The sequence below is a fragment of the Thunnus thynnus genome, chromosome 21 (assembly GCF_963924715.1).
Source record: "Thunnus thynnus chromosome 21, fThuThy2.1, whole genome shotgun sequence".
Taxonomy (NCBI): domain Eukaryota; kingdom Metazoa; phylum Chordata; class Actinopteri; order Scombriformes; family Scombridae; genus Thunnus; species Thunnus thynnus.
Genome location: NC_089537.1, coordinates 14,506,054 through 14,520,307, shown reverse-complemented (window position 1 = coordinate 14,520,307; position 14,254 = coordinate 14,506,054). Strand labels below are relative to the sequence as shown.

The 14,254-nt window shown below is 40.4% G+C and overlaps 1 protein-coding gene across 2 annotated transcripts in view; it reads right to left on the bottom strand.

Moving 5' to 3' along the window:
* Positions 1-14,254, bottom strand: part of dok6 (docking protein 6) — a 51,073-nt gene that overhangs the window by 7,492 nt on the left and 29,327 nt on the right. Inside the window, exons 3-7 of one of the 2 annotated variants that reach the window (XM_067578197.1) lie at positions 10,880-10,994; positions 7,264-7,383; positions 3,295-3,484; positions 2,730-2,868; positions 1,531-1,636 (exon numbers count right to left, since the gene is read on the bottom strand). In XM_067578197.1, coding sequence (XP_067434298.1) covers positions 1,531-1,636; positions 2,730-2,868; positions 3,295-3,484; positions 7,264-7,383; positions 10,880-10,994 — 670 coding nt within the window. The remainder of the gene's footprint in view (positions 1-1,530; positions 1,637-2,729; positions 2,869-3,294; positions 3,485-7,263; positions 7,384-10,879; positions 10,995-14,254) is intronic. The other variant, XM_067578198.1, reaches the window with a different exon arrangement.

Below are 14,254 nucleotides of genomic sequence, written 5' to 3'. Positions count from 1 at the left end.
TCCCATTTTGCTTTAAAGCTTATCAGGCCACAATTAAATGATAATGAAAAAAGAAATCCAGCCTTAGCTTCTAAAAGAAAATGATGACGTCAGAGCGACTTTCATCTTTGCCTGGCTTTCTGTTTTGCTCTATCAGTGAAAGCCAAAAGGCCCATAATCCTCAGATAAGTCTACTAATCAACTAATACCATGGACACAGCGTAATCTCATCAGCTCACTAATCACCTTTCTGCCTCTGGTCTATATCTAGACATTAACACACAAACACACACTCTCTTTTTTATGTGTGTGTGTGTGTGTGTGTGTACATTAAGTGCACATAAAGGACATACAGTGCTGAGACTGAATGTAGTAGGGCATCTGCTGGAATATCTGTGTATTTGTTGTGACATTAATCTCTCTCTCCTTCATTCACATGCACACACACACACACATACACACAGACATGAGTGCATTTACTTGCAACATCACACACAAATAATGTTTTATCTGTGTGTCTTTGTTGTTGATCAAAAGAGAAATAATGTTCAGAATAGAAGATAGAAGAATAGTGTTCAAAACAGTAAAATAATACATTATGATGAGCTGTATACAAATTTATACTGAACTATCATGACTTAAGACTAGACTTCAGAACTAAACACATGTTATTTGAAATGAGGAAGTTTTCCAAGTTACTTTTATATAAATGACAGTCCATGTTTAGAGGGTTGATATGTTTAGATGTTCAAGTTCCAAACTGATCTGTGAATTTTACCAGGATTAATGAGGCCAGGCTTTATTGCAATAGAGCGTAATAATATTTTTGACCTCTTTTTGGAGGCCAAACATAAATAAGAACATTTTTAAATTCTCACATACTGTCAGCACTGAGTTTAATAGCAATACAATGTTTCAGTTATAGACTTTTGCACCAAATTCACAAGATGAAACAACATCTTTATACATACTAGAGCCACAGGCTGCAACAGCCAATCAAAAGGGGTGACAAATCCAAACACCTGGGGCAAATTAATGATAAAAGAAAACCTTAAAACAAGACACAAAATGTATGTCAAGGTTCACAGAATAAAAATGAAAAATAGAAATAGAAAGAAAAGAAGTTCAAATAAGCTAGATGAGGGTGAAAGTCTATGTTAATGTTATGTTATGTTGTGTCACCATCTTGTATTTGTTGCTTGTGAGTAGATTTTTGTATGGTCTATATACTGTATATTGAAAAAAAGATGGAGAAAATATAATTTCATGATTTAATTAATTTCAGAATTCCTATTAACAACCAAACCATTTGTTCTGCACAGATAATAAATGTTCCTGAGGTTAATAAATGTAGTGATATTTGTAGATTTGTAAGGTTTACTCGTATAATTCCTCCATTGCAGGAAAGAAATATTCTCCCCCAGCATATCTTTCTGTTTCTCCACCTGTCTTTCCTTCACATCCGCTGCGATCCACACATTACCACTGACACGAGTAGGTAAAGAAATAGCAACACTGTGTGTATGATAATTAGTAACTCCATGCCTGTACCTTGGTAACTGTAGAGATCTCCCACGCTGTTCTGACGCGTGATGTGCTGCCAGTAGGCGCTGCGTGGCAGGGAGATGGACTTGGTTAGCATCTCTCTGGAGTGGATCTGAAACAGACAGAGAGAGCTTACAGTGTCTCTCACTTTCTGTCACTCACTCACAACAGGGGGAAAATGCTCCACTTATGTCAGTAAACAAAGCCGTATATTGCTGGTTGAAATGCGTGCCTCTGTTTGGAATAGCTGTGAGATGAGGATTCATTTGGGATCATGATGTTGTTGTTGTGCCACTGGATGGATTTTGCAATGCATCTTAGAGCCAGACTGCAGTTCTGCATGTTATAGAAACTCTGAAATATGTCATTACTTCATTGGGAAAGTGCGATAGAAATCTGCAGTGATAAACATACTACTTCCTACACATACTGCAATTGCGTATGGTCAGTTTTGTGTAGCTATCTGCATGATTTATAGAGCTGAGGGTAAATGCTGCATTTGGAGATGTTCCCAAATGGTGGGGTCCAAGAGCATGGCCATATGGTCAAGGCTCATCAAACACTAGGCAGGCCTACATAAATAAAGAATACAGATGATAGCAGGGAGGAGGGGAGGCAGGAAGGAAGGAAGGAGGAAGGGATGGATGGGTGTTGTGATGGAAGGAGGGAGCGGAGGCCAAGACCATGGGCTGGCAGAGGGCTCTGGGTCCAAGGTGGCACTTTTGAAGAAAGATCAGGCAGCACATACCTACAGAGAATTGTGTATTTTTGAGTATGTGTGAAAATCATGATGTTGCTTTTGTGCTCATTTATTGGTTTCTAAAAATAATTCTGTGAACAGCTTCAATGAAATGCTTGTTTGATCAGCCTAAATCAAACAGGCAGCATAGAAACCATTGAAACAGTAGAGACAATAGGCTTTTTTAAAAATTAAATATCAGTTTTTTGTGTGTGTGTATGGATGCATGTTCACTGCAGTCTTTGTAAAAATGCTTCTTGCTCCTTGTTTCTTTCCAACATCAACCGGATATTTTAGCTATGATATAAAAGTGACGCACACTATGTACGCACTTAATAATTATTCCAGGAACAATTGTATGTTGACACTTATTATTAGCTGTTTGCAATGTTGGCAGCACAAGAATAAAACTGTGGGTATCAGATAAACAACCAAAATGTAAAAAAAAAAAACTGTAAAACTCTACCTGGGAGCTCTTCTCCATCTCCTCCATCATCCTCTCATGCTGCTGGGCAATGGCCAGCGTGGCTGAGTGGACCCGCTGGTAGATCATCTCGCCCTCCCGCGTCTGGAACGTGAACAAACCCTCTCCTGTGTCACACATCCTGCGCCAGGAACACACACACAGAGAGAGAGAGAGAGAAAGAGAGAGAGAGAGAAGTACACACACCTTGATCGCACTCACTCTTGGATTGCTGATTTACAAAAATGCATGGTTGGATGTGCACTTACAGAGAAGCACATTGATATAATAGCCCACTGAAGTCAAATACACACACACACACACACACATGCGTGAGTAGATACAGCACATAAACAGAGACACATTCACAGAGGCCACCTGTCACATCATCGCCTGAAGGGCTCTGCGGCAAATGTTGATATCCTGGGATGTTTTGGATATCCAAAGTTGCTTTGTTAAAGTTTTGATGACATTTCCAAAGTTTTTTTTTTTCCTCCTCCCAGCGCCAACATTTCAATCACACACGCACACACACACAACATAAGCACATATTTGCATGCACACACACCTTCCTGACTCAAAAGTGAACCAGGTGGAGTCTCGACCGTATCTGCGGAGGGAGCTAAGAGGCCACATGACGAGTTTGAGGCGAGCATTGTGAATGTCCCAAAGGTAGATGTTTTCATGGGTGATCTGCATGGTGCACTCCCCGTAGATGTCCAGGTTAGGGGTAGGCATCAGGTACACGTTAAAGCGTTCTGAAAAGATTCACAAAAACTTGCATCACAAACTGGCATACTGTTAGTTTGACCATTAACATTTTATTTACACCCAGTGTCGTAGACTTGGTTCATTTATATTATGGGATAACATATTTTCTCACTTATATTGGTATCTCACCATTCAGATAGTCTCAGTTTTATTTGTCATTGCCTTGTCATTTGCCTTGATGACAGCTTTGCACACTATTGGCAATATCTTAACCAGTTTCATGAGGTAGTCACATGGGATGGTTTTCAATTAACAGGTGTGCCTTATCAAAAGTTATTTGGTGGAATTCCTTGTCTTCTTAATGTGTTTGAGACCATCAGTTGTGTTGTGCCAAGGTAGTGTTGGTATACAGCAAATAGCCCTATTCAACTAATGTAGTAATCCATATTATGGCAAGAACTGCAAGAACTAAGTAAAGAAAAATGACAGTCCATCATTACTTTAAGACATGAAGGACAGTCAATCCAGAAAAATCTCAAGAACTTTGAAAATTTCTTCAGGTGAAGTCGCAAAAACCATCAAACACTATGATGAAACTGGTTCTCATGAGGACCGCCCCGGAAAAGGAAGACCAAGAGTTACCTCTGCTGCAGAGGAGAAGTTCATTAGAGTTACCAGCCTCAGAAATCACCAATTAACAGCATCTCAGATTAGAGCCCAAATCAATGCTTCCCAGAGTTCAAGTAGCAGATCAACATCAGCTGTTCAGAAGAGACTGCGTGAGGCCTTCAGGATCTAACTGCTGCAAAGAAACCACTACTGAGGGAGACCAATAAGAAGAAGAGAAACACCAGGAAAGGATGTTAGACCAGTGGAAATCTGTGCTTTGGTCTGTTGAGTCCAAATTCGAGATTTTTGGTTCCCACTGGTGTGTCTTTGTGAGACACAGAGAAGGTGAATGGAGGGTATCTGCATGTGTGGTTCCCACTGTGAAGCATGGAGGAGGAGGTGTGATGCTTTGCTGGTGACACTGTTTTATTCAGAATTCAAGGCACACTTAACCAGCATGGCTACCACAACATTCTGCAGTGAAATGCCATCTGGTTTTAGGATTAGTGGAACCATCATTTGTTTTCCAACAGGACAATGACCCAAAACACACCTCCAGGCTATGTAAGGGCTATTTGACAAAGAAGGAGAGTGACGGAGTGCTGCATCAGATGACCTGGCCTCCACAATCACCCAACCCCAACCCAACTGAAATGGTTTGGGATGAGTTGAAGCGCAGAGTGATGGAAAAGCAGCCAACAAGTGCTCAGCATATGTGGGAACTCCTTCAAGACTGTTGGAAAAGCGTTAAGGGTGACGACCTCATGAAGCTAGGTGAGAGAATACCAAGTTTGCAAAGCTGTCATCAAAGCAAAAGGTGCCTACTTTGAGAAATCTAAAATATGACACAACAAACATATTTTGCTTAGTTAACGCTTTTTTGCTTGCCACATAATTCCATATATATTATTTCATAGTTCTGATGTCTTCGGTATTGATCTACAATTTAGAAAACAGTAAAAATAAAGAAAAACCCTTGAATGAGTAGGTGTGTCCAAACTTTTGACTGGTACTGTACATGTATTTACTTTGCATGAATTTACTCTTTATAGCAATAGTTTGTTTTGGAAAATGGTTATTAACTTTCTTGCCAAGAATTATATGAGATACAAGATTGATATTCTCATGTAAAGTAAATATAAAGCTACTGCTAGCAGCTTAGCTCAGCAGAGCAAATCAGCTAGCCTGTCCAAAGCTGAAAAAATCCATTTACCTGCACACCTTCTGCTAAAGTATGCTAAGCTAAACTCAGCTAAGCTAAACTGACCATCTCCAGGCTATAGCCTTTTAGCTTTTTAGCTTTTCTTATCTAACTCTTGGCAAGAAAGTAAAAAAGCATATTTCCCAACTTGTTGAACTATTCCTATTCCTTAAATAAACAGAATTCCTGATTCTCAAGGGCGTCCAAATAATTATTGAGAATTAGAAAATCTCTGCTGTTAGCAACACTAAACACAAACAGATTATTTTTCCTTATCCTTAGATACCTTATCGCACCTGAATGATTCAAGTCGTTCTAGCTGTAATTTATCAGATGTTATCCACTAACCACAATGGTAAACACAAGTATCATTCTCAACAGCTTGTGCAAGCATGAATTTTCATTCGCTCGTATTTGTAATGAACAAATTATGGATAAAAAAGTGAAGTTAAACCATCTAAGCTAAGTAGTTTGAGGTGTGGCTTTGTTTAAATCCTAAAAGGAGTTTTATGAGAGCCTGATTAAGTTCTTAGTTCTTATCAGGAGATAGATTATTCTTCCCTCTCTGCGTGTGAGTCTGAGATATATGGGGTGTTAGGGGGATGGGAGGGGTAGTTTTCACATAATTTAAGCTTTGTGCTCGCAGAAACAAATGTGTGGGGTTTGCTTCATCCTTCTGGATAGGAATTTTGTATGTAATTTCAGTAACTACTAACAACACCACTAAAGTGACTTCCACCCACTGTACTTATCTCTTACTCATTTTTTATTTTGTGGCCTCTTATCCTAGTTTTTTTTTAAATAGCACATTACCTTCACCTACAGTGGGTCTAACTAGGCATCAAGTCAGCTGGTCTGGGATCAAGGAGCCAAATCTGCCCATTCACATTAAACTAACTCTCTGAGGCAGACAGAGAGAGGACGAGAGACTTCTCCATAATCTAAATTAGTTCTCACTAATTACGCTTAATGATTCAAAATAATCCATGTGTCTACAGTGGATAGAAAATGGCAATGTCATAGTGTGGCGTATTTTTAGGGACAGTGAAAATGAACTCCGATCTAATTATCGGCCCCCGCTGTTTGGGGAGGGCTACTAATTGAAAGGCCCAAGCCTCTTGTTTCATTCACTCATAACGGCAGCAGCGAGACGCTGGCTTAGTTATCTCCAGAGCACTCCGCTGTAAGTTTTGCGTGAGCACTGAACAGCAGGGCTCCTGCCACAAGAAAAGGAAGAGGGATTGTGTTGTTACACTTCAGTTGGTTCGCCGCAGCACAGTCAAAAACTTGTATTTTGATATCTTAAATAAATGAGTCCAAGTTGTTGAAGAATACAATTTCACTTTACGGTTGCACTGAAATGAAATGGGTTGAAATGACGGCAGATTCTTTTCAATTACTCGCCCTTTTACAACTTTAAACTGCTCTTCTTTGCCTGTTGCCTTTTCGATTTCCTCCGCGAGTTTACAAATTACACAGAGAATGAGCTCCACTGTGATAGCAGCGCCCCGTTGTCTCCTCTCTTTTCCATTTCCATTTCCTGGGAGTGGAATATGTGGGGAAGCACATTTATTTCACATGGCTTTAGGAGCCATAATCTCATCCATCTCTGTGACAAGCTTCATTATGAGGGAAGCCAGTGATGCACAGCACTTCTCATTAGGCCTGGAACAGAGCCCCGACCACAGCCTGTGACCTGTGCTCTAACTCACACACACACCGGTTTCCTTCAACACACACACACATTCAAACGTACTTCTGAAGTTGAACCAACATGAGCTAATGTAACTAAAGACGGTTACAGGGGACTTTGGATCAGATATTGACAAAAAATGGCCCTTATTAGCCAGGCCTAATTGGACAGTGGCTGTTCTGCTCCCATAACCCTCTGAGGGCTCAGTTGCATTAACACATACAGGCCTGGACTGCAACCGCTAACTGCTTGGTGGCGGGCTGAGTGAGGGAGATTGACCCTGAATGGCTGTCTGTGTTAGCAGGGACTAATTGGGCACTCACCGTTCTGCTCCCGCTGCACCCCCGCTGCTAACAGGTCTGGTTCTCCCAGGCTGATGTCGTTGAGACGGCTGCCCAGGCACTCCACACACAGCAGCTTACACCATTCCTCTGCATCCAGCTCTGCATACAGCCACACAGCGGCACAGCATTAAGGCACCATCAAACACACACATACTTCCTCCATATCCAACACTGCAGGCACAATAAAACATACTGTCCAGATTATACTACCGCAGCTATGCTTGCTTTAGTGTGTTTCCACATACACATGCACGTAAATCACCAAAGGAATTTACGAATAAAACGCTGCATGTACAGGACATGAGTACAGCTAACAGTAACCAGGGGGGAGAAAAATCAATCTGATCGATTCGGTGCAGATTAAAAGAGGCAGTGAGTTCAGCAACAGCCAACGACAGATGAATGCTAAGTTTTTCCTCCCTCCTACGCCAATACTCAGTTCCAAGGCTGTACAATATAAGTAGCTCTGTCACAAACTGGTGATCATCTATTCACACAATCAATAAGTTAATTCCCAAATTGAAGGAAGGCTTTAGCTTTAGCTTGTTAATTGGAAAGGAAATGTAAGTAGGAAACAAAATAGGCTACAGGATATTTCAACAGAATGAGATGGTTAAAGGAATAGTTCGACATTTTGGGAAGTGCACTTATTTGCTTTCTTGCTGAGAGTTAGATGAGAGGATCAATACCACCCTCATGTCTTAAATATGAAGCTACCAGACAGCTAGCTTAGCTTAGCATTAAGACTGGAAACATTGAGAAACAGCTGGCCTGGCTCCTTCAGATGGTAACAAAATCCATCTACCGGCACCTTTAAAGCTCTCTCACTAATTAAGATGTTCTATCTCATTTGTTTAATCCGTACTTAAACTAAAGCATAAAAATGACACGTTGGGGTTTTATGAGGGGTTAGCTTAGTTTACCAGCTACTGGTAATAGCTTCATATTTGGCGTCAAGACTAAGTATTTCCCAAAATAGTGAACTATTCCCTTAAAGGTTCATTGGAATAGTCATTTTGTGGAATTTCGGACTAAATCAGGACAATTGTGATTACTGACTCTTTTTAAAGCAGCAGTCTGTGTGTAGAAACTGAGTTCTGTGTGGGAAGTTAAGTCTACTACACGTGACAGCTGGCACTTAAAGGCGGGAGGGCATTCATTGTAAAACTGAATTTTTTAATCGGAGGCTAATTAGAGAGACAAATGATTTCATGAATCAAATCTGGAAGTCTGCGTGGCAGTCTGTTGTTTGTGAATACCAATTTTCCTTCCTGTTAAGTCCAAAAAAAAAAAAAAAAAAAATAGTGTTTACCATGGAGAAGATTTCCAATTGTCTTATGTGAGCTTTTGGTGAGAGTTACTGAAGTATGAAATGAGGCAAACGCTGGAGTTGTTTATCTTTGTGAAGCTCCTTAACTCTAAGCCCTGTGGAATTCTGGGATATGTGAGTATGGCCAGTGATGTGTACAGAGACACATGTGGAGGTGCGGGAACACCACTGCGATTCTGTGTCTATTAATCAAAAGTCATCACATGCTGGTGTAATGTGTGTGTGTGTGTTGAGGTATTTTCACTTCATTCACGTTAGACTAACTTGTGTGTAGCTGGCAGAGTAAGACAGCCTGTTTGTCAGATCAACTCCAGTGTCCAATGGGACATATCTATACAGCTTTGGAGGGTGAAGGAAAGGTCTGCTGCTGCCTGGAGCTCTTCATTCGCGCACAAGAAAAAGCAAAAATACACATGCACACACACTCACACATGCACTCATAGGCAGCAGCTTTGGACTTTAGCCCCTTGCTCATGCCTCCCCAGATTCAGATTTTCTCATTCAGAGTAAGTGCCTCTAAACTCCCACACTTTTAAGGCCAGTGAGTGGAAAATTGGCTAAACAAACACTTCATTAGCATAGAGGCAGTCTATGTGCAATGCATGAAGAAATATGTTAGGAGGATGTCTGCATGTGCTTCTGGGGGTGGATGTGTAGGTGTTTGATGAAATGTGATGGAGTAGCGTTTTGTGTTAGCTAAGAGTGTGTGAAGATGCAAGAAAAAAAACAAGATGAGGTTATGGAGTGAGAGAATGTGTGAGATATTAATCAGGATGGTTTGTCTCTACTGATTTCAGCAGCAGCTTATGGTTATACAATAATGTGTTATTTACAGTTTCTTTGGACCTGATCCAGATGTGGAATGTCAGGAGTTAACAAGCTTTGCACTATTCATATCTCATCTCAGTTCAATCTGCAGGTCACACTCACATATCTCTTTATGGTGCCTATTTGACAGATGCACACAAAGCACATAACTGTCAAAAAAGTAAGATCTGTTACTCTTTTGTTCAGTTCTTTGTTTCATTGACAGCACACTAAACAACATAGCACCGCTTGGATGGAGGCATCAAAGTTTATTTTAAATATGAAATATCAGGAGATCTTCATAAAACCGTATTACTTTTTTCTTTTACAAAACAGTCAACGCTTCACACTGTTTTGACATATTTGTATAGAAGTTTGCAGTTTGCTTTGCTATTGCCAGATTCAGTTTGCAGATCCAAACTCCCATTGGCACTGCCCTGTAGTAGGAAGGCTGAATGCCAAATTAGCAACACAGAACTCAGAAAAAGACCTATTTTACTTCTACTACTTTGATGGACACTTAGAAAATTTGATTCAAATAAGAAAATTTAAAAACACAAAACCACTATTATCAAGTATTTCTTACTATATGTGGCATTTTAAGTAAATCTACAATGACAGAAATGGGAAGCGAGGGGTGAAAATGTTAGGTGGGTTCCAAGAATTGAAGGACTATGAGAGGTCAGTGGACACAGGGTGATAAAGACATCCATATGGTGGTGTGAGGGGGAAGGCTGTGGGCATGGAAATGAGCCAAGATTGGGAGAGAGAGAGAGAGAAAGAGTAAGTGATCATGGGAAACAGACTAAAGCCAGCCACTCTAAGTTCAATAATCTTAGCCCCGAGGTTTACTGATACATCTCTCCATCAACAGGTATTTGATCAGCACACACTTGCACCTACTAGCACACACTTACAAGGCTAGAGTGTAAGGATGTTCATCCGTATCTGTTTAGCAGCAGCACATTAAGGTGCATCCACCTTATCAAGCCATTGCCTTTCTCCACGTCCAGCTGTGTTTATTTGCACCTAAAGAGTGGACTTTTGCAAACCATGTGCAGATGCTTCTTGGCTTCCTGTCCACGTATTAGAAGCAATCTCCATTGTTACAGTCCGTAATTGGGTTGAAACACACTAAAAATGATGCCCAATATCATACCTTCAATATGATAAATCAATATTTCGGAACAGATCCTCCTACTTCTTAATATAGCGGCAAATGAGCATCACTTCGCTAAACTCCAGTTCTCCTCTGCCTCTTTCACCTCTCTCTCATTCTCTTTTACTTACTCTGCCTTACACTTCTGACTCTTCCTCTAAACTTTTCACAAACCACCCCTCCAATCCTCATCCAACACCTTCTGACACAGAATAAACAAAAAAAAAGTTGCCTCCCTTCCCTTGCTACTATACTGTAGCTGAAAAAGTCTTATTTGAATGGAGGGAAAAGGCGCTTACCTGATTCACAAGCAAATGTCTTGGACGTGTCATCACAGAAGATAATCACCACAGCATGCTTTTTTGTCTCCCGTGGCATCCGGGTAATGTTCTTGATATTATGGAGCTCAGTGATCTAAGGAGGACGGAGAGAATGGCAGGAACACATTACCTTGAATGAACACAGCCAGCAGCAGCAGCAGCAACAAGGCTTAATTGCCATCTTGCACTGCTTTGCTGAAAGTGCAATAGCAGTTAGAGGCTTAGCACATAAAGAATGGCGAAGTAAAATAGAAATGTGGGTGATCTTCAGGGATAAATAAACAATAGTAGTTATTTCTGCTGATTACAAAAAGCTCTATTCAAAAAGTAAGAAATCATACACACTTCAGCTTGCTGCAGTGTAGCGTGTGGTATGTAATGTACTGCTATTTATTTTAAAAGCACTTTATGAATAAATGTGACCCGATGCTCATACAGTACACACTGTGCATCCACTGTTCAAGTGCCTCTCCTTGAAACTGCTTTTCTAGTCAATAGGGGGGAGTGCGATCAAAAGCATCTAAATCACTTTACCAGGAGATTGATCGTGAATGAAAAAAAAGAGAAGATTACATTTAATTGAATATCACCCGCATTTACAGGCCATTTTGTTCAACAGTCTTCTCTGTGTTCACTCTGCCTGGGAGATAAGGCCCATTACATTATTGTAGTCCATTGTGTGCTAACTGTGGGCCCTTTGCCCACAGTTGGGAATGAATTAGCTGGGCTCACTGCCCGTATAGTAAAGCTTGACTGTTAAAGGTTAAAAGACTAGACCTAATAACACTGACAACATATGTGGACCACAGATTTCTTTGTTCGATCACATTAGGTATTGTAAATTTCCCCTCCATCGTCAGATATCCTCTGCTCAGCATTGAAGTTACACAGAGAGATTAACGACAAGGAAATACAAAAAGAGGAGTAAAGGGAGAGGGAGCTATGTATATTGATAGATATAGAGATATTTTTCATTTGTTATTTCTTATCCCTCTTTAAAGATAACATCTAAGTATTTTATATGAGATGAGGTGTTTTTTTCCGTGAAGATTCAGATACATATGCATCAACAGTGCGGATTTCTGAGCCATTAATTCCACCAGCCTCTCATCTCTTTCTCTGTTTGTGTTTAGTGTGCAACTCTGCATGTTTTAGTCTCCCTTTATGTGTGAGTGTGTGTGTCTGGTTGTGTCTAAAAGAGAGATTTGGGTGCATTCCCAGCCTTAGGCGCTGGAGTCCAAGCAAAGTGAATCACTTGTGATGAGACCTATTCCTCATCCGCTCTCCTTTCCTCCCCATCTCTCCTTTGTCTTTTGTATTCAAAGGTGTTAAGCTAAATCTCATATTGGAAAGATCACTCCTCTTTGCTTTACTGTTTATTTACACATCCATCTGCACACACTGTTTTTTGGGCATTTAAATAGAGTTCCATCTCTCCACTGTAGCTGCATCTGTCAGGAACTCAGGAGAGATCGAGAAAAGTAGCGCACACGAAAACAAGTTTTCTAAAAAAATATTGCTAAAAATATTCGTACTTTGTGGACCAGCGCTCATCAGACTTGGAAAGAAGCAAGGGAGGGTGTGGGTGGTGGAGGGGGGTAGGTGGGTGGAGAGAAGCCAATCCCCTTTGTGTTGATTCTGTAAATCAGCCACCAGTGCAGCCTATTTCCTCCCAAAGCACTGCAGCGTTGAATGAAGCCCTCAGACGGGACCTTTCTTGATCTTTGTGGCGATGCATTACCAGGTGCACTGGTGCATATGTGCACTCATCGCTCACTCCAGCGCTGGGTGTATGAGATGCCTTTGGGGAGGTGGGGGCGGGGGGGGGGTGGTTACAGCCACACAGGACGCCCCATGTGACAGCATGATGTAGTGGGCAGAGAGATGCTACATTCACAATACATGGCTGATACTGTAGCAAGGAGGGATGCTAACAAAGTGGATCAAAGCACCTACCTAGCTTGTGCTTGTATGCATTCTGGGACATTGAGGAAACTACAAAAATCACAAATTTGCCAAAGTGTGAAATCCCCCACCTGAGTCATAATCACACAATGTGGTACTGAGTCAGCTCTCAAACCACAGCCATGAAAGAAACCTGGTGTCACAGTCCCCTATCATCTGCTGTTATCTCGTCTCATTACTATAAAACACTGTTCACGGTGCGACTCCTTTAACATCATCTCCCCTCACCATGATAATGAGCCATAATTGGAGTATTTCAAAGGGTTTAAGAGGCGAGGAGAGAGATATTATATCCTGGATTATTACTTTTAAAAGGGAGGAAAAGGGCCCCAGAGGACAAGATAAAGTTGCAAAATGTGTCTTAATGGATCCTTAACTCCATCACCTGTGGCCAACTTTCTATATGAAGACGAAAAGGTTCTTAGTGAGAGTGTATAATGCAGCTTACAAGTAGTGTTTATTCCATAGGTGTAATATTCTTTGTTTATTATGCAATGCAAAAAGCACCCACTTTGAGTAACTTAATCTCATACAGTAAGTATTATATTTCAAATTAAGTGTAATAAAAATCAAATCACTTTTTTAAAGATAATATTAATCTATATCACAATAGCATTGAAACATTTGTTCCTGCTGTTTTAAGAGAACATATCTTAAGCCTAAAAGCAATTCCCGGCATTTTATATTTAGTGGGCGACCATCGGCGTCAGATTTTATCAGCTGAAGCTAATTAATTCTACCAGTTGGCCAAATTGCAAAATGAAAGTCTTGGCTGTTGTCTGGTAAATGTGCTCTGCATGCCAATATCAGTAGCATTTAGACTGGGCCAGAGACGGTTCCCCGAGGCAGTGAAACACCAGGGTTAATCTCCTTTTGGTAACACAAAAAGTGAACAGACAAACTATTAGACACATGATTCTCTGGGGATGAATATCTACAGAAAATTCTATGTTTTTCACATTATCATAGACTTGGGTTACTTGAATGTTACCAAATCCTTAGCACTCAAACTCTGGGGATAACAGATATCAATGCTAAATTTTATGGCAATCTGATCACTACATGTTGTTTAATCTTAACCAGCTGATTGACTGACATCTCTATTCCTGGGCCTCACCGCTAACAACAAAAATGTTTGAAAACTTGGCTTTGTGAAGCTACCACACAAAGCAGATATCCATCCATTTCTTAGTCTTTCAATCAATATATCGAACATTTCTGAGTTTTGGACTGTTTGTCAAAGCAATATCAGATGTCACCTTGGGGTTTGGGAAAATGTGTTGGGCAATTTTAATTTTTTTATTATATTTTATAGATAGATTAATTGATTAATGGAGAAAATAATTGGGAAATATAAATGATAATGTAAATACTTACTAGTTGCAGTCC